General features: G+C 35.6%; 1 protein-coding gene across 1 annotated transcript in view; it reads right to left on the bottom strand.

The window, feature by feature from the left end:
- The window catches only part of LOC149562919 (Nucleotide-diphospho-sugar transferases superfamily protein), an 85,895-nt gene extending 75,622 nt beyond the window's left edge, over positions 1 to 10,273 (bottom strand). Inside the window, exons 1-3 of the mRNA XM_089826366.1 lie at positions 10,187 to 10,273; positions 10,015 to 10,085; positions 9,870 to 9,918 (exon numbers count right to left, since the gene is read on the bottom strand). Coding sequence (XP_089682492.1) covers positions 9,870 to 9,918; positions 10,015 to 10,085; positions 10,187 to 10,243 — 177 coding nt within the window. The 5' untranslated portion in view covers positions 10,244 to 10,273. The remainder of the gene's footprint in view (positions 1 to 9,869; positions 9,919 to 10,014; positions 10,086 to 10,186) is intronic.
- Positions 10,274 to 25,560: the final 15,287 nt, after the last annotated feature.

Genomic DNA, 25,560 nt, shown 5'->3' with positions numbered 1-25,560 from the left:
TTCAAAGAAACAACAATCAGAAAACTCAACATTTTGGGGACAAATCCTACTCTTTCTATATTGGTTCATGACTTTATAAATGACAATGCACTAATGTTAAAAAAAATGTGATATTGTCTCATTGCAACAGCCTTGGGCTTTTACAAACATAACTTTTCACAATGTTTGCTCCTACTATTAGACCTCAGGCAAAGATCACTAAACAAGGTCAAAAGGACAAAGCTTGTAAACACCCCAAAGATTATCCTACAAGGGAAAAAAAAGACAAGTTAAATGTACATATTGTAAAACAACTATTCATGGTTGCATCAATAGATTGAAATTCCATATTGCTAGACTACGCGACCATGATTTTGATTTGTGTGATAAAGAAACTTTTGAGGCTGTTTGCGAATGCCAAGTGCAGGTAGAAACTTTAGAAGCTAGAAAAGGAAATGAAGAACAGGCAAAGGGAGGACTCGGCAAGTATTGCTTTTCAATAGGCTGCAAGTTGTGTTGGAGAGGCTTCTTCCATGCCTTCATACTACCCTAAAACTTCTTTTTTTGCTAGTGGTATTGTTAGCATTGATCTTAGAATTCAAAATATAGGTTGGATTCATATTTTGCGCCGCACACTTCTCTTGGTTCACAACCTTTACTTAAGAGCATTCCTTGAAACTAGGAGGTACTTGATGTAGGTAGAAAAGCAATTGGCAAGTTTTTTTTCTATTGCAACATTCCACTTTTTGCAGCTAATTCTTTTTTATTTGATTGTTTTAAATTTAAAATTTATAGTTTGCTTTGTCTAATTATTTTTTATTAAACATAAAAATTTAATCTATTTGTGGCCGATCTTCTTATTGTCAAGGTGTGGTAGATGTCATAATCATTTGCGGGGTAGGGTTCAAAGACCCTAATGATTCTAACTTAAGTGGCCCAATTTTGTTAGAAATGGTGGATGATGTAAAAGCCGAATTACAAGACTAGTGTGTGTTTTGATGCAGAATAGGGTTGCACCATCATGACTGATGGTTGGACCAATAAGAGAAATTGCACTAGTGCATGAGCACCTAGGACACAAGCATACAAGGAGGTCAAATGGTTCTATTATGAATAAATAATGGAATTTTGAATTCATAAGGTCATTTTATTAATTTTTGAGTCCAACTGAATCCAAATGTAATAAGGCTATACCAGCCAAATTGTAAAAGTTGTCATAGTTGTCCTAGTAGGGTCCTGGATTGGTTAAAATGTCAAATTTGTATAAAATAGCTATTGAAGGATAAAATGGTTGTAAAAAGTCATTATTGTCCATCCTAATACGTTTGGAATGTTCTTGCAAGGTTTTGGGTCATATGTAGCAAAAATGTGAAAGTTGGTTAAAGGTTGCAACATTACAACTTTGCAAAAAGTGCAAAAAGGGTTACAAGAATGTAATGAGTTGGTTCAAAAGGTGGTTGGGAAGTTGTAAAAGGTTTATAAAACCATTTATGGTCGAAGTTAATGGAGAGAATGCATTGAGAAGCATTGGAAGCATTTTGGTAACAAGTTCTCATTGCTTCAATCTATTATTTTGTTTGTCTTAAAGGTTTTTCTCTTGTTTCCAAGCCTTGTACGACCATGTACAGACAGGAAACAATTAATATTAATATGGTAGTGTAGAACAATTAATAAGCTTTCCAGTGCTTTTAGTTTGAGTTGATCTTAAGCAGATTTGAGAAAGTTGTGAATGTTTTACAGACTGCATGTACAGACTCATACAGAAGAGTTACAACCTCTAAATGGATGTATTTGAAAGATATGTGAATCAGTTTCAATTTTCGACTGATATGAGGGTTTTTCAATAAGTATAACTAAAGTTATGGAGTTTTTTGTAAAAACTGCTCACCAATTGGGGCTTGTTGAATGTTTAATCAATATCCGTTGATTGCACCATTGAAAATTATTGTAACTCTGGTATTTCATAGTATATTGGTTACTCTTTCAGATGGATTTGGTTTCACATCAAAAAGATTTGTATGTTGGAAGATATTTCATGCCCTGGGCGGACTGTATATGCATCCTTTCTTGTTTGATGACACTAAAAATGGGTATCTGTGCTGAAAGTATAACTTTGGATTGTACTGTTGGATCTTGCTAACTTTTGGATATTAGTTGACACCAGAGAGATTCTCAAAATTCATTGTATTGTGGAAGATATGACTGACTGAGTGCATACCTATAAAACTGTCATAATGTAGACAGCATATTGAGGATCTGAACATAGGTAATGAAACTTTGGTTCTAAGTTTGGTTGTGAGTTTGAAATCAGAAACGTTTGATAAAGAGGGTTTGATAATCAACTTGGATGAGATCAAATTCAACGTTGGTAAAATTTTGTATTGAACGGTCCTTGGAACCTAGAAGGGTGTTAAGAGACAAGTTATGTGTGTGTGTGTGTGTGTTCTTGAACATGAAGAATGTTAGTAATTCAAAGGGACTAAGCTGTGATTTGGTGACATTTTCTGATATTAATGAAGGATGTAAGGACTGAAAGGTTATATGGATATTGATTTGGTAAGCTGATAAGGTTATCTAGTAATTGTACATGCCTCATATGCATTAAAAAAATGGTTGATTTTGTGGAAATGGGTGATTGGATCTGCAGGATCCTATGAGATTGGTGTTGTTGTCTGATGCTCTGCATCAAGGATGCTCCTAAATTTTCTTGTTCCTTGCAGAGGTGATTGATCATTTTACTTCCTTGGATGCATTGAATAATTTAAATTTAATCAGTGATCAATATTTGTAATTTATGATTTTATTGATTGACAGCTAATCTTGCTTTATTTTCAAATTCCACCATGTTCCTCAAGTCCCTTAATGCTTCCACAAATAGCAAAAGTGTCACATACCTATGTGAGGCTACAGAGGAATTCATTGGTGAGGTAGGTGAAGAAAAGCATAGTTCAAGTGGTGACTGACAATGCAGCAGATTATGTTGCTGCAGGTGAACTTTTGATGGAAAGGCACCCGAGCATATTTTTGTCTCCATGTGTTGCTCATGGCATTGACCTCATGTTTTGAATACATTTGACAATATTTATATATCTAAGCTTGCTATATACTTTAGCTACAATTTGTGTTTGTACTTGCGTGATTCATGTATACTTGTGCATACGATGAAATTAGCTTCAGTTTGATGATGTTATTGTGTCTTCAAGGTTTACTTAATAAAGGATGCATGAAACAAGTTTTACATAATTAAAATTGTCTAAATTTCTTCAGTTTTCCACTTTGCCAACTCTTGTCGAGCTTTTGCCAAGTCCAAAGTCCCAAACCAGGTAACCCTTGCCAAGTTCAAGCTGAGTCTAAGTCTCGTTTCTATGGTACATATAGAATTCGCTCTTGTGATGTTACAAAGATACATATGCAATTTGTTTAGAGTTATTTCCAGCACACTCGTTGCCAATACTATGCAAGGCGCCTCAAGCCTTCCACCCAGCCCAGGAGCACAAAATGACAACCTTCATGCCCCCTCCCAGCCCCAATTGGGGTGTCTTTACCATCATGGCTTCCTAACTATTTGCATCCTTCATATGTACCTACCATATCTCCCCTCCAAAGTGAGATGAGCCAATGGATGAGAATCCTTACAATAATCTTCGCATGTGCCACATTATACACAAGTAGATATATGACAAAGATAACAGCATATAATGTGCACTTTGGCAGCAAGGTGGAATATCAGACTCAAGTCCAATAACTATCACACAACTCATTGCAATATACATCATAACACCAAATTGGATAGAGATATAAAAGATGCAGTTTAAATATATGTGATTCTGAAACCGTATCCTCATCAGATTTTATGTTTTCTTATGTTTCTTATCCCTCACAAAATCCTTCACAATCTCCATAAATATCCTTACCTCTCACTAATAAAAGATACCTTTTCAGAATGTTGCATTATTCCCAAGAGAGAAACACCTTTTCATTTAGGATCACAGCCCTTACTTTTTACCTTCATAATCTTCACATTCTTTATTAATCACTCACAATATGTAATCACTGCATATATTGTAATCATTGCCTATGATATGATTGAAATTGCTGCAAGAAAGAGAGAAAGAAAGAAAATTTTAACATCCACAAGACTAAACATAGCCCATGGGATAGCCTGTCGCTTTCAGTGGAACAAGTCTTTTCCTATATAAAATGATAATGAGGGCCCCAACCTTTTCAATGTTCTCCCTGCTGAATAAGTTATGCCAAGAACAAGCAGTTAGGAAATCCGTGAATATGACCCTGCTGTCTCTAAACGCAGCACATTTGACAACAAAATGATGCTCCGTTTCCACATTTCCAGAATTGCAAAAGGTACAGACCCTCTCATCCCAAGCCTCCTAGGCCTTTTCCAACACACGGTCTCACTATGAAACTGATGCAAATTAGTTCTCAACTAAGCAATAACAAGTTTAGCTTTCCAAGCAATATTGGCCCCAATGTAAGGCTTTTCAAGTTTGTCACCGCTGGCATTGAACTCACTGATATAATATTTTTTCTTTCTGCCTATATCTTTACCCTAATTCCTCTTATATAATTTATCCAGAATGAAAGCCTTAATGTCTTTGTTATTAGTAGGACATGTGTTGAAATTAATGTTCCATCTACTCAACTAATTAATGTTTTGTCACATCCACATCTTCTTCCTTTTGCACAAAACATCCTTAAAGACAATCTTAGGCCATCTACCATTTTCTATTTGTTGAATTATTATTAGTGTTAAAACCTTGGCACACCGGATGCGTACATCACGGGTGTGGGTACATCACGCGCTTGCGCTCTACCACCACCGCCAAAGCAACACTGCACCTCAGCCACACTGTTCGGCGCACCCGGACAAGACGCAAGGATGCCAATGCATCACGGGTGCATGGGTACTCCGGTGCGCGCAAGGTGTGTCTGGCGCACAACTTTTTTTTAAGTTTTCCTATTTATTTTTTATTGTTCTTTTTTGGATAGAACCCTAATTGGGTGTGGGTCCTATGAGGTCTCTTTCAAGCCTTAATAAGGTCAATAGATCTCATTTTCATTTCACATTTGCATTTCATTATTTTGGAGCAGCAAGGAGCAAAGTGAGAAAAAGAGATTTAAGAAGTTTGGGAGAGCTTAATCAGTGATTTCGTAAGGGATTGCAAGATCAAGAGGAGCAAGAGGAGCCAAAAGATTTGATTTTGCAAGTGATTCATCAAGCTCAAGGTAGGTTTTTTACTATTTTTTTGTTTTGGATTCTAGAAATTATTTTTACTTTCAACTTTGCATTTAATTTTTCAATGTTTCATTCTTGATTCTTGAATCTTGTTGATACTACATAGTTCTATGTTATTGTTTTTTTGTTTTTTTTATTGTTCTATGATTTTTATTTTTGTTATTGAAATAGGCTGAAACATATTTGATTTACTATTTCTTAAATCTCTAAAGTTTTAAGTAGGCTGAAACTAGTTTATTTTAACTTGTTTTAAATAAATTTAAATTACTAAATATTTTTTACGCTGAAATGTATCATAATCATTTTCATTTTGTAAAATGTAATTTCTACTTTCTAAATGGCATCCAATCAAACTGTAGAAGACATGGAAATTAATGAGGGAAGTGCATCTGAATATGAGCCCAGAGGAAGCGATCATGGGGCAGATATAGATGCCCAATTTGAATCATAGGCTCCTTATGTTGAACCAGGGGTGCCTTCTATTGATTGCCCTTCAGAGATTTTGGCAAAGTTTGCTAGGAGTCATTATGATCCAAAGTCCCCTCAAACAATTTGTTGTTAGAATTACACTCCCTACAGCTATAGGTGGTGGCACACGGAAATGATAGTGTAATGATGTGGCGCAAAATGGTTTGGCAGCATGACTAGAGTTAATGCACACCTTCTTTGGACTTGGTATGGTGTGAGCTCATGCCAATTCTTGGCAGATCCTAAGAATGTGAAATACAAAATTAAAGTAAACAAGCTATGGGGCATTCCTGATGATACTGCCAGTCCCAGTGCCTAAATCTTTGGCTGCTAGGCAATAGGTATAGAATATATAGCAGTTATAGGGGCAGCGAGATACATCTACACATATCTTGCATCATAGAGCAGGGACTATTCACCTACATCATCCATTCCTTCATCTCCACACAATTCAGCAAAGAATAGCAACAAGGGGAAACAAAAAGCAAGTGCAAGTCCTAGTGGTAGTAACCCCATTGCTCAGTTATTTAACATGCACACAAGGGAGCAGTTAGATGATGTCATTGGTGATTTCTTCTTTTCCAATGGCATTCCAACACGTGGCTTGATCTCCCTATTTTGTGAGGATGATGTCCATGGTGGAAAAAGAGGGAGGACCATCGTTTGTGCGACCAGGTGACCACAAGTTGAGGACCACACTATGATACGGGTGGGGACTTGACGAAGCAGATGAAGGCATGTTGGATTGAGTCAGGTTGCAGCAGTATCAAGGATGGGTGGACAGACATTAGTCATTGTCCGCTAATCAACATTATGGTCACATGTGCCGAAGGCCCATACTTTTTGAGGGCAGTTGATTGCTCAAGGCATCGTAAAGATGTTGATTTTCAGTTTCGTGTGCTTAAGGATGCCATTGAGGAGGTTCAACCACAAAATATGGTCCAAGTTGTGACAGATGCAGCACATGTGTGCAAAGTTGTAGGGAGGCTTGTTGAGCCAACCTATAGACATATTTGGCGAACTCCATGTTTTGTGTGCGCCATAAACAATGCACTCAAATACATTGGGAAAACTGACTAGATTAGACGGGTGCTTAATGATGGGAGAGAGGTGTGGATGTTTATCAGCAATCACCATACATCACATGCACCTTTCCAAGGCTTCGCAAAGCAGTTCCTGATACTAACTGAGACCAAATAAACCTCCTATTACATTCTCTTGGAGAGAATGATTGAGTTGCAAGAGCCATTGCAACTCATGGTTATGACACAAGAATGTAATCGATGGCTTGAGTCTAGAAAAGAGCAAGGGAAGAGGGTGAAGGAGACAGTGACGAGCAATCAATTTTGGAGTGATGCAACATACATAGTCTCTATCACTACTCCAGTGTTCCAAGTGATTAGTTATGGCAATGTAAATACACCTAACCTTGGAGAGGTTTGCAAGTGTATTGATTTTATGCTTGGGCGGATGAGGGTTGTTATGAGTGAGAGGGACCTCGCTCTAGCATTCTATACAGAGCACATTCAACCTATCATTCACCACAGGTGGTAGAAGTTGAACACTCCTTTGCACATGGTTGCCTATGTATTGAACCCAAAGTGGTACATGCCTAGGCTTCGTAAAATCACACCACTTCAGGATGATGACATGAAGGCTAGTTTTTTTCGTGGCATTGCCAGGATGTATGATAGTGACACTCCTAGTGAGATTCGCACCGAGTGGTTGGAATTTTCCAGTCTTATAGGTAACCTCTTGATGTTCTAAGTTCTTTACAAGTTCTTTATAATTACAAGTTATAAGTTCCTTATTACTTATAAGTAATAACTTATAACTTATTTTAATATTATGTTGTAAACTTGTAAATTGTAGGATACTCGAATATTGCAAAGGTGGATTGCAAAACTATGGCACGGAAGAATCCCATTTTGTGGTGTTAAAGCCATGGATCATAGAAGTCAAAGATCACCTCACTAGCCATCTGATTTCTTTCTCAAGTTTGTAGTTCCACCCCTTTATAATCTTAACTTTAAGAGTTTCACTTTACTAATCTATTATTTATTGATTTATTATTTTTCATTTCTCGCAATTCAATGAACGTTTGTTTGTAACTTTCAAATTTGTTATCTTAGGTTTCTAGCTCCTGAACTGCGGAGAGGAATTGGTCTACCTATAGCTTCTCCACTCTGTTAAGAGGAACAAACTTACCTCTACAAGATCGGAGAAGTTTTTTGTTGCACATGGTTTCTTGTGGCTCAAAGAAACACATGCAAGTACAAAGAGAGCCCAGCAGCACGATGGGATGTAGAGCCAGAGGATCCAATTCAGATTGATAAGGATGATGATGCAACAGAAGCCGATGTAGGGTTAGTTGTTGTTCCTTTGGAGGATCAGGATCTTACCCATGAGGAGTCTAATAGTTCTAGTGCTGAGGACTTTGGTTTAGGGGACGATTAGAGAGCTCCCAACCTTACATTCTCATTATTGACATTTTGTAGATTGTACTCCCTTTGATATGGCCATGATACATTAATTCAATTCATTGTTTCATGCTACTTTGCTCATTGTAATCATGAGCATCTTGATCTTTATGATATATCATATCTATAATTTGAACAATGAGTTTTGAATCTTTTATCTTTGTCATTTGATAATCAATGGTTGACTTACATGGTACTATGTATGATTTATATTTTTCATTTATCATTGTCATTATGTTTAAAACTTTAATGTTATTTAATATTTATGTTACAACTTACCATGAGTATGTTACTAAGTTCAAAGGTCATTGGTTATGAAGTTTCAAGTTTCAAGTTTGAACTTATGGTTCGTGAATTGCATTTCAATTTTCTATATTCAACTATATTTGGTATGTTATATTGAACTATCATTTCATAATTAGCATTTCAAGTCATATATGTATACTATGAAACCTCTCCCCTCCCCCGCCCATAATAGGCCACACATGGTAATAGAGATTATGTACAAAAAAGATAATGTTTGAGTAAAATAATTAAAGTGGGCACTCTTATAAATATGTACCCTCATTCAAAATACATAGAAGAATGAAAACACTAAATGGGTGCCAAGTAAGCATAAATTGTACACCTTAGCACAGTATTTACAAAGGGCACTACCAATATTAGAAATAATCACAAGCCAAAGAGACCCACAAAGCAGATAATTGCTTTAGAAGAAAAAGACTCTCTTTTCACTTTTCTCACCTTTCTCAACTAGTTGATTTCTAGAATGATTACTGTTTCAATGCCATCATGATTTTGGCAAAAAATGTCCGTTGACTGCAGCCTGGCAGTAAATTAAGACAGTTGCAGCCCCCATGTCCCCTTTCCAAATCTTGGCAAGCACACTTCCTTGTCAGTTGGATTTATAAGATGCAGTCTAGCAATAAGTGTACTTACAGTCCTGCTGACTGAGATTCCAATGTAAATGGGCATGGCCCCCGCAATTATGCTAGTGTCAAACTCTTGACTCTGTGTGTATTGTGGAGTTAAGTGCTATCTTAAGTGTTCAAAAAGGTTTTACGTACCAAGGGCAAAAAATGAACAAACAATTGGCATGTACAAGAAAACCCAAATTTCCATGATGATGTTTAACTTTGCCCAGAGAGCAGTTCTGTTGAATTTCTATGACAAACTTTACTCATACTTTTTACTTTTACCCTAGCTTGAAATGAAATGTGCAACCGACTGGCGTTACCAAAAAGACGAAAATTTCCATGCTCAATGCTCCGATTATCGATATAAGCAGGGCCAAACAATGTTACAATACAAATACATTGTCCCGTTGGTATTCAGAAATTAATCCAGTTTTGTCGTTAATCGCCCCTCTACATTTCACCCATACACGTTGTTCAATCATTCCTACAACCTCGGCGATTTCTTAGAAGAGCTCCAAAAACCGTGGGTAGACATCTTCTTAAGTAAAAAAGCAACTAACACACATATCATCCAATTCGAGGTGTAGTGTACCCAAAAGAAAAAAAATCAGGTGCAAACTTTAGGTGAATTTGAAAGAAAAAATATCCCTCAATCCTAGCATTCAAGCAGAAGGTTGGCCCAATGGAAACCAATATACCAATCGCAGGTCATGCCATAAGATCATGTTCTCAATCGGATAAATGAAAATTGACAGGTATAATTTCACTAACCTTTCTCAAGGAATTGGGATCCTCGAGAAACGCTGCTGACCCGTCAGCCCTGGAAAAAAATTACCAGCAATGACCTAAATTTCACGTTCAATTTCAACTCCAACAAAGCTACCTATCGGGCAGAACAAAAGAACGGTTGTTTTACCTGGAGCTAGATTCCATCGCCCTTAAGCCCTCAACAGCATAAATTAGGATCCATATCACCACAAACAGCACCTGAAGACATGAATTGTAGAAATGTGAATAAAATGAATGAGCGAAGTTACAGTGCATTAGAGATTTAAAAATACTTTCATTAAAAATAAACGAACTCGAACCAGAAAAGATGAAACAAACATCCAAGGCGAAATACTGAAAATGGAACCCAAATCCATGTTCGCTCTCCTCGTTAGTTTTCCGAAGACGGTGTTTTGATAGACAGACTCTGTAATGACTTACAGATCTTAACTATGGTTAAAGAAACTCCTCGAGCAGGTCTATATTGTAACGTATTCTTGAAGGTATATTCAATTTAAAGGAGCATGTCCCATTAAAACCTAGTTCAAATCTTTCAAAGAGAAATGTAATGGATATTTTTCATTATATTTAAACTTTTGACATTTTTCATTTTTCTAATTTAAATTAGTCATATATCTTTCACCATTTCATTTTTTTTTAATTAGTCATAAAGTCATAAATGTAAATGTTTCATGTATGTATTTTTAAATTAGTCATAAATCTTTCAACATTTTTTTTTAAATATATATTAAGATAGTTTACAAGATCAGATACATCATTATAATTGTTCAATCTAAGATCTTATTCCAAAAAGAATTAGTAAGAAGTATACTATTCACTTGATGTTCTATGCTATCATCACCTAGATCTCTCGTATGTACAATTACAAAATTGAGGCATAACCTTTAGACAGTTGTTTCATGTTACATTATATTACAACATATTGTCTATCATATACATCAACAAAAAATAAAGTTTAAATCATCAATTTAGTTGTCCCAACTTGTTCACTTTCAACACCACTACTCAAAGAATCAACAACAGGAGTGTTGTGTTGCCCTCCATTTTTTCCTTCATGACAAGTCAAATGTATTAGCAATCATGATAAGATGGTAGTTTGGTTGGGTGATATGTAAAGATAGTATTGTCAAATACCTTTGTTATGTCGGCACATAAGTGGGAAATACATTTACACATTGGTGCGTTTAATATACTTTTTGATAACTGTATAATTGGAATGGCAATTATGTGATATATTAAATTATGACATTATAGTGTCAAATGATCAATGTGATATAAATGAAATGCCACTGTAGTTATTTTATGTGGGCATTATATCACTTTGTGGACTCTATTGAGATAGTGGACTTCAAAGGGTATTAAAATGCATTTGGGGCATATTGTAAAAGGAAACAGTGGAAAATAAGTAGCTTGCTTTATTTTGTTTGAACCCTAATTGTAAAGTTGTCACTAGGGTAGTTTTGGTAGCAGATACAAGAAGATCTTTTACACAAAACTTCTTATGGGTTTAGTTATGTTAACTCGCACCTTTAGTGGTTTGAACAGTGATTTTATTGTCAAGAATTGTAATGTTCCGCACGGTTTCAATAATGTTCCTAAAAGTTTCAAAGATGCTCCCAAATAGTTTTGGTAATGTTTCTGAAAGTTTCGAAGATGCTCCTAAAAGGTTTCTACTCTAATACTATTGTAATGTTCCGAACGGTTTCGAAAATGTTCCTGAAAGTTTCAAAGATGCTCTTGAATAGTTTCGGTAATGTTCTCGAAAGTTTTGGAGATGCTCTCGAAAGGTTTCTGCTCTGATACCACTGTAATGTTCCCGAAGAATTTCGGATCAAACAATGCCAAATAAGAATAGAGATCCAAACACGAACAACCTTCAATTAATAATTGCCAAAAGATGGTGCTCCAACTTGCCAAATCCGAGCGAAGTATTACATGCAATGGAATAGGGTGAGGGTTGAATCCTAAAGAAACCGAATAAGCCAAGTAGGGAAGATCTTTCACTTTCGAAATAGCGAACAATAGAGAATCCCAATGAGAATTCGCAGTACAAAATAAATAACAGAATGCATACCTACAACTACCTACAAGTCGTGCTTAAATAGTCATCGAGGAAAACCTTTTGGAGGGTGTACAAAGATAGTCGATGGCAACACTTACCAATGGAAACTAAAATAAAATAGGTCTAAGATATATTAAATCAATTGGAACCACAAATACAAATATTAAATTGGGCCACATATTAATTAATTAAAGTAATTAATTAAAGGTCCTTATATTATTTAAATTTTGGGACTAGTCAATTAATTAATTTAATTTAAAAATTACATTAAAATTTGAGGACATGACAAATCCTCACTACCCAAAGATTGCTTGCCCTCAAGCAATCTATCATCTAACGAAACACCAATAGCTCAAGGGCCCCAAATCAAATGTGCAGGAAAGACCAGTGAAATGACATCAATCCTCCATAGCACCACATTGCTATCAAACTTTCACCAGGATCCCAAAGCAAACACGTAAGTGAAATGAGTGAATTGTCATCAAACCTCCCATGCACCCCACTGTCATTAAACATTTGTTGTGCCACTCTGATATAAACATTGTCGTAGCCTTCACTAGGATCTCAATGACACAAATTAATGAAATCTTACATGTCATTATGTTCAAAAATCTCTTTGGGTATGGTCATGCACACAGACACTAATGTTGGCACAAACTTACCCACTGACACAATCACAACAATCACTATTATATTCCTGATGGATGAAACCTTGACGAAGAGAGCTTCAATGGTGAGAATGACGATGAAAGGGGGTTCAACTGTGAGAACCTCAATGACATGAGCTTTGGTGAAGGGTGTTGCGATGATGAGAGCCTCAACAAAGAGTACCTCAGTAAAGGGAACCTTGGAAAAAAAAAACCTCAATGGAGAGTACCTCGAAGACAAACAAAATTTTAGTTGCAGATAAAACCTCAATGGCAGGCAGAACCTTGATTGAAGCCTTGATGATGGATAGAGCCTCAACAACAAGCAATGTCTCAATGGCAACAAACATAGTTATTGTGACTGATGCAACCACAATGATAGACACACCATGATGATGGAGACAGCTATGACATCATCGACGGACACAACTACGATGATGGATACATAATTGATCACGGATACGAACTTGACATTATTGACAGATGCAATAGCAATGACGAACATGATGATGGACATGGACTCAGCATTAGTGACAGACACGACGGTGATGGATACAAACTCGACAATGGACATGGACTCAGCGTCAGTGATAGATATGAACTTGACAACGAACATGAATTTGACATCGATGATGGAGATGAACTCGATGATGGACATGAACTTGATGATGGACAAACTCGACTTTGGCGACAAACATGATAGTGACAGACACAATGACAATGATAGACATGGACTCGACGATGAACACAAACTTGGCTTTGGTGGTAAACACAATGGTGTCGAACACAATGGTGTTGGACATGACGATGTTGGACATAAACTCAACGTCAGTAACAGACATGATGGTGATACACACAATGGTGAAAAACACAATGATGACAAACATAATAGTGACGAACATGAACATGACAACGAGCATGGACTCAGTGTCAATGACAAACACGAACTCAACACTGGTGACAGATATGACAGTGATGGACACAAACTTGGTGTTGGTGATGGACATGATAGTGATAAACACAACAATGATGAACACAATGGTGATGGACATGAACTCAATGATGGACACGAACTCGGCATCAGTGATGGACATGATAGTGACAAACACAAGGACAGTGGCAAACACAAACTTGACATCAGTGATGGACATGATAGTGACGAACACGACAGTAATAGACATGAACTTGATGACGGACACAAACTCGGCATCGATGACAGACATGATGGTGATGGACACGATGGTGACAACATGATGATGGTGACAGACACGAAGTCAATGATGGACACAGACTCGGCATCGATGATAAACAGGATGGTGACAGATAAAATGATGGTGATAGACATGAACTCGATGACGAACATGGACTCAATGTTGGTGATAAACATGACAATGATGGACATGACAGTGACAGACACAATGATGGTGATGGACATACAACCTTAACAACAGACAAGACCACAATAATGGACATAGCTTCGATGACAGCCATAGAGCCTCAGCAATAGACACAATTTCTATGATGGACACAACTTCGACAACTTATGGAACTTCCTCAATGGATAGTGCCTTGGTGATAGGCACAACTTCAGTGATGGGCACAACTTGAGTTGTCTATGTCTTCACAAGATCTATGCAAGCAACCTCTTCATTTTTTGGTGTTCTCCCAATGTTGGTGTAGTAGAAAGATTTAGCAAATCCTCTTGGAGTGGCCCTATAATCATGCCTTCATTCTCTTCATGTAAAGCATCACCCTTATTGTTGTCAGTCATTTTCTCCCACTTGTGCAAATGAGATATTAGTTTTTCTTCACAATGCTTGAAAACATTACTAACTAATCTATATGTTGCTATAGAGGGAATACATTCTAGATTTTGAATAGCCCATAGCATAGATGTGATGGGTTGGGATATTTCATCCATCTCTTCAATGCACAAAATCATAAGACTCTCCATAGCAACTGAAATCTTAGTATCATGATCTTCCTCGATGGTGACCAAGAAGTGATGAAACATATGATGGGCCAAATTTTGCAATTCTAGATCTAAGATAAGGTTACTTACTTTGACATTTGCACAATTCTCCGATATTGTAGATCTCCTACCAAAAGGGTTACTATTGAAATCATTGAGACTGGAAAAGTTGCCAGCTACCAATTGCAATATCTATATCATGGTGTTATCATTATATAGTGCTTTAGGAGCCAAAATTTTCAAGACTTCATTTAGAAATATTGCAACTACCAATCTTTTATCCTTATCATGGTGTCTCAAATGCCTGGGTTGACTTAAGGCCTCCTTAATCGGTAAGAGGATTCTCTATATAAATCTCAAAGGTGATTAGTTCACTTGACACAAACAAACTTCCAATATATCTAATGGAAGATCAACACCCTCTCTAAGCTCTTTGCCAGTCCTCTGTAGTGCCTTTAACCACCACTCTCCATTGTTGTTTGGGGCCATAGTGTGATCCAAATACCAAAATCTCTCAATCATCCTAGTAGGCTGGCAAGATCACCAACTCTGATACCACTATAATGTTCCGCATGGTTTCGGTAATATTCCTGAAAGTTTTGGAAATGCTCTCAAACGGTTTTGATAGGAGATGCTTTTGAAAGGTTTCTTCTCTGATACCACTATAATGTTCTAAACAGTTTCAAAAATGTTCCCAAAAGTTTTAGAGATGCTCTTGAACAGTTTTGATAATGTTCCCCAAAGTTTTGGAGATGCTCCCAAAAGGTTTCTTCTCTATTACCACTGTAATGTTTCGCATGGTTTTGGTAATGTTCCTGAAATTTTTAGAGATGCTCATGAATAGTTTCAGTAATGTTCCCAAAAGTTTTGGAGATGCTCTCGAAAGGTTTCTACTCTGATACCACTATAATTTCTATTCTAAAGTTTCTTTATGAAGTCTTGTAGTTTGCTCTAGGTAGTCTTGTCATGTGCTTCAAGTAGTTTGGTTGTGTGCTTCAAGTAGTATCCCTCAATATTTTGGGTGGCCAATGCTTCAGGTAGTTCTCCCTTATTGCTTTAGGTTAGTGCTTTGGGTCAATGCTTCAGGTCAGTGCTATGGGTCAGTGCTTCGGGTCAATGCTTTGGGCTAGTGCCTTGAGTCAATGCTTTAGGTTAGTGCTTCGGGTGGCTAGTGCTTCATATCAGTGCTTCAGGTTAGTGCTTTGGTCAATGCTTCGGGTTAGTGCTTTAGGTTAGTTCTTTGGGTGGCTAGTGCAATATCCTGATCATTGCAACTACTCTTAAATTTGTCACGTCTGAAGTTTTTGTGGCAGTACAGACAAGCAAAGTTGGTGTACAAATGCTAGGCATCATAGTATAGGCAAAGGGGAGGTCATATGGTGTAGTGTGGGGCAACAAGTGGTGTCATACGGTGATGGTACAGGGTGGTACGAGGTGCAACTATGGTTGTATGGTGACCTAGGAGGTTGTATGGTGACCTTGTACGGTCCTCTTCATTATACTGTGACTTAGGAGGTTGTAAGGGAGGTCGTATAGTAATTGCTCAGTGTTGTGAGAAATGAAGGAGGTACAGAAAATAATGATTTCAAATTTGCACTTTAAACTATTAATTCCAAATTCATCAAACAATGCCAAACAAGAATAGAGATTCGAACATAAACAACCTTCAATTAATAATTGCCAAAAGATGGTGCTCCGACTTGCCAAATTCGAGTGAAGTATTACATGCAACAAAATAGGGTGAGGGTTGAATCCCACTGAAACTGAATAAGCCAAGTAGAGAAGATCTTTTACTTTCGAAATGGCGAACAACAAAGAATCCCAACGGGAATTTGCAGTACAAAATAAATAATCAGAATGCATATCTATGACTACTTACAAGTCGTGCTTAAATACCCGTCAGGGAAAACCTTTCCCAAGGGTGTACAAAGATAGCCAAGAACAACACTTAGCAACAGAAACTGAAATAAAATAGGTCCGAGATATATTAAATCAATCAAAGCCACAAATACAAATATTAACTTGGGCCACATATTAATTAATTAAAATAACTAATTAAAGGTCCTTATATTATTTAAATTTTGGGACTAGTTAATTAATTAATTAAAATAAAATTTTACATTAAAATTTGGGGACGTGACAAGAATGATGGGATCTTTTTTGCAATTATGGTGGTCAACAAGTTCAGATTTCACGAGTTTATTGTTCAATCAAATACCATCATTCATTTATAGTTTATTTCAAGAATGTCAAAAAGAAAACCCTTGATGGTAATTAGTTCTTAACTTAAAAATTTGTTAGCATTAACAAAAAAAATCATTCTCTCTTAAAAGACTTAATAGATTGAATTATGTTATATGCAAAGGAATCATTATTGGTAAAATGGTTACCCTAAATTCTTAATATGAAAACTCTGATAAAAGAACATACCTAATCTAGGTTCGCAGAATCAACAGATATTATTCTTAGAAGGAATTTGTTTGGTATATGTAAGTGATTGTTTGTTATCACTTAACAAGCTTGAGCATGCTTTATGTAAAATATCAATGGTGACTATGTTTATAGGATCATGGATAATACAGTGTTTTGTTTGACACAACCCTACTATGGGTATTTTGAAAAGGATTTGTAAAATATCTTATAGTTTTTTTTTGTAGAATCTAAGGGTTCAATTTTTTTGTTTAAATCGAGAGAAAACCCTAACTAGATAGTTACCCTAACTCGAGGTTAATATTGGAAGATAGATATAAATGCTTGTAATAGGAAATTTTTGAGATATTAGATAGTGAATGACAGTGAATTGCAAAATGGTTATATAAGATAATTTTGAGGAAACAATCATTTTTAGTTTATTCTTTTAGAATAAGTATTCTTTGTGTAGGGATGTAAGCTTGCACAATGTATTGAGAATGTGTGTCTATATGTGTATGTAAAGGATTGTATCAGGTCAAATTCATAGAATATCATGTTGTTACAAATTGTTGATGATCTTATGACAACAAAAATTCTAATCCACTTCTAAGGTCACTAACATTTGATATTATATTAGTTACTTCTTAAGACGGGGGTTGGTGCTCCTTGTAGTTGGTGTTACTAAATATATTGTAATGAGTTGGTGCTTTGTGAATCAATAAATAGACAAATTTGGAGTTTGTCTTCCCTATGACAAAAACAAAGACATGTTTTATGTGATGAATCTTTTTGGTTAACGTGTCTTCATATTTTGATGAATATTAGTTTTGTGTAACATTCTATAATATCTATATGTTTGGATACCTTGCCATTATTTTGTACTTTCATTTAAAAGTGGTTATATCCATATACTAAAGTCGATAAGGTCATATTTCTCAAACATATGTTTAAAGTGTTGATGTCTTTTTTTGGTGCTAAATATAAAAGTATAGTTAAAATGGCATTCACCACTTACTTGAATGATCATACAAATTATTTGTGAAAAACTTGTCTTTGCATTGTTAAATTAAGTGTTTCATTTTTGTTCATACATTTTCATCTCACTTTTTAATAAGGAGTTCAAAAGTTTTCAAGTTTGTCACTTGTTTGAGATCACTTTGATTCATCCCCCCACCCCAAGAGTGATTCCACTTCCAACATGTTGATGTTACCCTTCCAATTCAATGCATCAAGTTTCTTTGAATCCAAACCACAAGTATTACCTTGGTCCACATCAACCTTAATGTCTTTCATGAGATGGTCTAGTTTATCAAGTTCCTTTTGGTACTAACATCTTCATGTATATGATAAGGTACTATGTTGATCGAACACAATCCTTGAAGATCTATAGTGAACCTTCATGGACTAGGATCATGAACCTACTCTAAGGAATCTCCAGCATCATAGAAACCTAAGACATAATAGAAAAGTGTATGAGTTTAGGATTAAGCTTGATAAGTTATCTCCCTTTGTTTTGAAAAAAATCTCCATTTTGTTCCATGCAAAGAAACCACAAAATCTCACATGACAATACAAACCAAGATCTATTCAACTTTAGATTAAAGTAATCCACATGTAACTTGCAAGAATTTCACTCTATGAATTTATGTAATGATGATAGTTCCATAAAATGGAAGAACCAAGAAAAATAGACCAAACTTTATTAACAAAATTACATTCAAAAAATAAGTGTTGAACATATACATTAATAGAGAATATGTCATACTTAACTAGCTCAAGACTCATGAAGGACAAGACATAATTGACAACCAACTTCTTTAGAAGTCGTAACAACATAAAATAAGATGTGTTTAGTTCTAAGGGTAAATTCCAAAAAAAGTCAAATAAAAAGTGTCACTCTAAATAAGGAAAGTTTGAAACCCAACATTGGTTTATCCGAGTGAATATAGATGAATCATCCTTAACATATTTTATATCTTCTTAGCAGAGACGTCCATAAGCATAGAGTCATCAACCCACTTTAATTGCTTCAAAAAATAATTAGTATTAAAAACCTTACCTAGACAATAACATCCAATAACTTTGATGATTAAAGTATATGTCTTCTTTTGAGAGGGATAAATCTCATTTGTAGTACTAATTTCTTCCTAGGACCCAAGTTTGTTATCAATTGGAAGATCCCTTGTTAGAGATATACATTTACTATTCCATTTTTTTGTAGAATAACTTTGATCAAAGCAAGAGGCTTATCATTCAAGTATATCCCCCACAAGATTGATATATCAGTAACAACATAGGATGGAGGGCCACAAACCATGCCTTCGATAATGAAGAAAAAAAATTAGAACTAAATATCTTCATATTGAAGTCCCCCATAATAATAAAACAAAGAGGTATATCCTTCTACTGCTTACCCATTTTAATGACAAACCTTTAAATATTAGTTTGAATTAAGACATTCCATAGCTTATTGCCTCACAGAGATTTTAAAGTCCATTTAGAAGCCAAGACAATGCCACGAGATCTGACATGTCTATGACTCAAACCTCAACCTCTTCGACCTGCAACATTGATCCTAGTTTACACAATGTCTCTTTTTATTCCCTAGACCATTAGACCAAAGGAATGTGTAATCTTGTTAGCCTTATTAATTTGATAACTAGAGAACAACTAGGAAAATGAGAAGTAAATGTGTTGAAAAATCAAGACTTTTGGGACAATTTAAATTCTTCCCACCAAAGACAGAAGATGAGTTTTCCATTTTAGGTGCTTGTTTTAAATATTTTCATAAATCCAAAGTTGCATATCTTTTAAAGAGGGTTCAACGAAAAATGGAGTTCTAAGGTATCTTAAAATAGTGTTAAGCTCAGCTCAATGCCATCCATTAGCTTCTACCCAACTTGGGGAAACATTGTACCAACCCAAAATAGTAGTTTTACAAGGATGCAATTTTGCTCCAAAGGATAAGAAAATAAAAATAAAAATCCATCCAAAGCACTCTCAAAGTTATCATCTAAGATTTCAAGAAAGAGGTTTGCAACATCTACAAACTAGGAATTAATTAATTCCTCATTATTAGGAAGAGAGATACCTCTAGCTAGTGGTTGAAGATTAAAGGCTCTCGAAATATTAAAAAACATTAACAATGATGATAATGTTAATCTCATGTCAAGATATATTATAAATTAGTGTCAAAACACTTAGTCATAATGAAAGATAGTAGTAACCAAGTTACTAGTAAGTAGTGTCAATCAAGTTAATAGTTCCCACTGAGATGCAGTATCAACTGAGTTGATAGTATTCACTAAGCTCCAATGAGAACCGAGTTGAGAAGAGTATTCTTGTTCCAATATAATGATCAAGTTGGGAGAGAAGTGTGAACTAAGTCAACAATGTCTACTAAGTAATTAGTCTGAACTGAGCATTCGGTATCAGCCAAGTGCCAGAGTTAGCCAAGGTGACAATATTGCCCGAGTATCTTTGGCATTACCCGATTAAGCCATTGGACCTGAGTTACAACACTAAGCTGATTTGATAATTGTTTTGGAATTGTTTATGTTGTAGCTGACCTATGAAGGAATTATTTGGATGGATATAAGTATGAAGTATTTTGTTTATCCAAATATGACATGTAAGAATTGTAATTGAAGAACATTAGCGAATATGGAAGAGCATATTGTTTAAAGGCTACAAGCATTCCAAGGAAAGGAAGAGACTCATCTATCATAGTTAGGTGGTCAGTTTACTTCAAAGGATATTCATCCGCAATTAGAGTTGCACATTTGAGATCAATCCACTAATTCATCCTAACAAGTGCATCAATCTGAAATCCTTTAACTAGGTGGACCTAAAAATACTTTGAAGAAACTCTTAACAAAGTACATACTTGATTGTATTGTATAAATCCTTTCACAAAGTGGACCTAACAGTCCTTATTACTCTTAACCAAGTAAGTTCACCAGAAGTGATCATTTGTAAGCCTTCACAGGCCAACTTTATTACAATAGTAGTGAAGCATTGTGGGTGTCATCCCCACCCTAATTTTACCTTCTACTTGGAGGGTTTCTAGGTTACAAAATATTGTGTTATTGTGTTTTTACTTTACTACTTTATGTTTCTTGCATGCAAGTAGATTAGACAACTTAACAAAGTGGGTTAAGTAGAAGAGTGGTTCATGATTCACCCGCTCCCCTAATCACCTAGCTTGCATTACATTTCCAGAAATTGGTATCAAAGCCCTGATTCTCTTATTAGAAGTTTAGTAGCTTGAGAGAAAATATCAGAGACAATGGAAGTATACAAACTAGAGAAATCCATCGAAAATGAAAAGTTGGATCTGCATGTGGCCATGGAATAAATCAAGAAATTGAAGGATCAACTCTCTCAATCCCTGAAAAAAGAGAGAAAAGAATTGGCAGAAAAGATGAATGCCACTCTATACATAGAAGAATGGATTGAAGATATTTGCAAAGAGAGAAGTTTAGATGTAGCTATAGAAGATATACTTGGGAGAAACCTTATTCTACAAGAAGAAGTCAAAAAATTGAAAAGAGAATACGAGATCCATTCAATCAAAATATGTGAAGTCATGGAACAAAAAAATCAAGCTAAAAATGACAAAAATATGGTAGAAGAAGATAGAAGATTACTCAACACTAGGATAGAAGAAAAGGACAATGGAATCCACTAGCTTTCACTACATCAAGAAGTAAATTGCAAATCAATTGAATAATGCAAATCAAGAAGTCATCAATCTAAGTACAAAAATGAAAGGCTCATGAATGATCTTAGAGCACGAAGAGAAACCAATGAAAGAATGATGAGATCACAAACAAGCATGGATTAGTTGGATGAACTATCTCAGCATAGACATAAAGTGATAGTGGGATTGAGCTACACTAGACAAGGAGAATCATCATAACAAGGAGATCAAAATAATAAAAGATCTACATGCAATCATTATGGAAATGCAGGACATACATCGAACAAATGTTGGAGCAATGGAAAGCCAAATTTTAATGGCAAATGTTACAGTTGTAACAAACCTAGACACAAAGCAACTGAATGCACAAAAAAATCCAAGTTTGAAGGAAAATGTTTTATATGCAACAAACAAGGTCATAAATCTTCATAGTGCAGGACCAAGAATTGGAATCCTACTAAAAAACTTGCTAAAGAAATCTTTGGTTTGGACTACAACACTTGTTACATATGTTATCTATGTGAAGAGTTTCAACACATAGGAGCTAATTGCATGAGGAATCACCTCAAAAAGAGAAATCCTACCAAAAGATGTTATGTATGCAAGGAACTTGGTCATCTAGTAAAAAATTACATGAATAGAGGTAAAGTTGAAGATGAAAAGAAATCAAAGGCTGACAAGATTAGGACTCAAATGAAGCAACAATGGGTGAGGAAACTCTAGAGAATTCAAGTGAAAATAGCGAGGTTATTGTCACCCAAGAAAGTGGATTGGGTAATTCAATTATCTTTGCTTGAATAGGCAAGGAGACCACTAGAGTTGTGATCAAATTTATATTCCACATCAATTCTAGTCATCCAAACACAAAAGTTCGTATCAACATATCAAATGCACTTGAACAAAAGAAAGTCATAAATATGACCAAATTGTTAGTTCTAATTGTGTCACTCCTTAGGCCTAACTGAACTATTAGACCTAATCAAGTTACCTCTTAGACCTAGCTGAGTGTAAATAGACTTGACTAAGTCACCGACTCAACCGAGGATCATTTACCTACCCATGTATGAAGCATTAATGGAGCCCTAAAATTGAAGATTGATAAAATGAAGAAACCAAAGTTTCATTTTTCATCACAAATTCAGATTTTTCAAATAACATAGCATTCCTCAAGCCCCGAAAGCAATTTAGAGGGAATTTGTTGATGGAAAATCTTAGGTGAAGTCATTGTCTTCAAATCCTTCATCAACCAAGCAATATGGTAGCATCTTCAAGTGCAAAGGTAAAAAAGGGTTCATAAATGTTGGTAAAGAGTTCAAACTATATTCTTTCAAAATTCAACCTATATCCACCAATTGCCAAGGAGAAGGATCCACAAGGAGTACATTCATCAATTCCTCCTAAGGTACTTCTTATTCATGATGTTGGATCATTTTATCACTGTTCTATCCAAGAATTAGGGAATTTAGAGCTAGATCAGGCCTATGTGGAATTATGTGAAAATGATGTGTTGAAGCACATAACACAAGCATCTGGAGGTCAAGGATTTGACTCACATCATCCACATGCCAAGAAATTTTTGAATCAAATGGATCAGGCTTATACTAAGTCAAGTTCACAATATGTCATTCTAGTTGGAACAAACCTATTCTATCACAAAGAAGATGATTCATAGGATAACAGGGTATCCTATGTTGGAGAAGTCAAAGGCTACCACAACCATAGGATGGGCATAATTGATAAAGCTACCTCTAGCTAAATGGGATGACAGAGGTATGAAATTAAACAATGTGTTTGACATGGAGATCAAGTTTGGCATCCATGTCATTGCACACAAAATCTACAGTTCAAGTTGTTTGAACAGTGTGCCATGTGAAGTTGTAGACCATGCATACAAGGTCGTAAAGAAGAATCTATCCTTTGACCTTTGTGAGCTTCAACGCACCTAGTTGAGAAAAAACATGGAGAGTATTCAAGTTTCCAAGAATAATTCATGTAAGTTTGGTTCATTTTTAGTATGTTTCAAAAGGAAATGTTGTTTGGAAAAAGGACACCCTAGTATTATATCATATTAATGAATTCATAAATTAGATGGGTGAGAACTTTGAAAGCATCATGGATGCATACTTTGATAACTTCAAGGAAAGGATGTAGAGTAGGCTTAGGATCCCTAAGAAGTCAATAGATGATTATGAGCAAGATATATGATTCTTGGTTAAGTGTGATAGATTTCATATACAACTAGTTAGACCTAGGATTGCATGGGTAAAACCTCTGACATACGAGGTAAATATTGATGATACAAGAGACATTATTGAGGCTCTCATCAATGAGCCTATAGACCCCAAGGCTACATATTTTAGAACATACGAGGAAGCCAAGACAAGAATCTCACTTGAGATTTAGATTCCTCAAATTCTAAAGAGAGGAAAGAAGATATTAGAAAACATAGGAAAGAAACTTGCCAAATTAGATTCACCTCTCAAACTCATTGAAGGAAAGGGTGATGATGTAGAAGATGAAGACGAAGAAGAAGATGCAAGTGAAGATGAAGTAGAAGAAGAGGCAAAGGAACCTCCTAAGAAGAAGGTGAAGACCCCATCAAAACCTCTAGCAAAGAGAACAAGAAGGTCTACTCCTATGTTTACTGCCACCAAGCCATGGAGACAAAGAAAGAAACTGAAGCTTGATGATGAATATGATGAAGATGATGAAGATAATACTCCTATTATAACACTCAAGAAGCCACCACCTACCTTTGAACAATGACTGAAGAAATTAAGAGAAGGTACTGGAATGTCAGATTTCAGATATCTAAAATATGAAACAAGAAGGAAGGATGAATAGAAGAAAATTTAAAGATTCAATGGTTGAGAATATGGAAAAATAGAAATATGAATCTTCTGAACTTAAAGGGAAAGCTCCTAGAGCCCTACTAAAGGTTGTCTCTCACCATTGTTGAATGTGGTAAAAAAAAGAAAGACATTAGAAAGCAGACTTTGAGAAAAATAATGCCAAATCTCTCTGACAAATAAATCAAGGAGGCAGTGACTAATCATGCAAGCAAACATACTCCTAGATTTAAAGCTTTCCAAATTTTTTTTGATAAGATAGAAGATGTTGTGCAGTCCACAAAAAATACGTAAAAAATAATTTTTGATATCAAGGAAGAAGGAGATCCTCCAGAGGTTCAAACAATTAAGGATTATGATGTTGAGAAGATTGTTGTAGAGTTCATGACATCACTTCCTACCACTCCACCTAAGGCAACACCTAAGCAACAATATGTCGAGTTGAACACTATTCAAACAAGTAGTGAAATAAAGACTATCACACCTTCACCGACATCTCTTCCACAGGTAATCGAGCAATAGGCTCCCATAGTCTCAACCGATCTACAAAGATAGAAGAACTCAATTGACAAAAGTAAATAAATCATTCATTCATCAACAATCAAGAGCAAAGGCAAAGAGAAGACCATTGATGACATAGATCTAAATGAGGAGATTGTGATCCCAAAGTGGGATCAATCCAATCTATTTGCTGAACAAATGGATATTTTGAGAGAATTATGGAAGAAAAGAGCCAAGTAGCAGATGTTAAGGGCTAAAGGAGATAGAATAAAAGTTTTGAAAGACATCAAAGAAATATTTGTGGATGCTCTATCTATAGAGGTAAATGAAAAATCCCCTATCATTGATAAATTAATTGATGTTGTTCATAAGTTTAATGAGGACACAGATACAAACTTCTTATGAAAGTCGAAAAGAAGTTTGAAAACAAAGTGGTAGAAAATGTAGCATCAAAAATAGCAATTGATTAAGTAGAACTATCTACTTTAATTTCTACATTAGAAATTGTTATAAACAATGTTGTATCTT

The sequence above is a fragment of the Cupressus sempervirens genome, chromosome 4, assembly GCF_028749045.1.
Source record: "Cupressus sempervirens isolate cs-2001-9-10 chromosome 4, ASM2874904v1, whole genome shotgun sequence".
NCBI lineage: Eukaryota > Viridiplantae > Streptophyta > Pinopsida > Cupressales > Cupressaceae > Cupressus > Cupressus sempervirens.
This window is presented reverse-complemented; position numbering and strand designations above follow the sequence as displayed.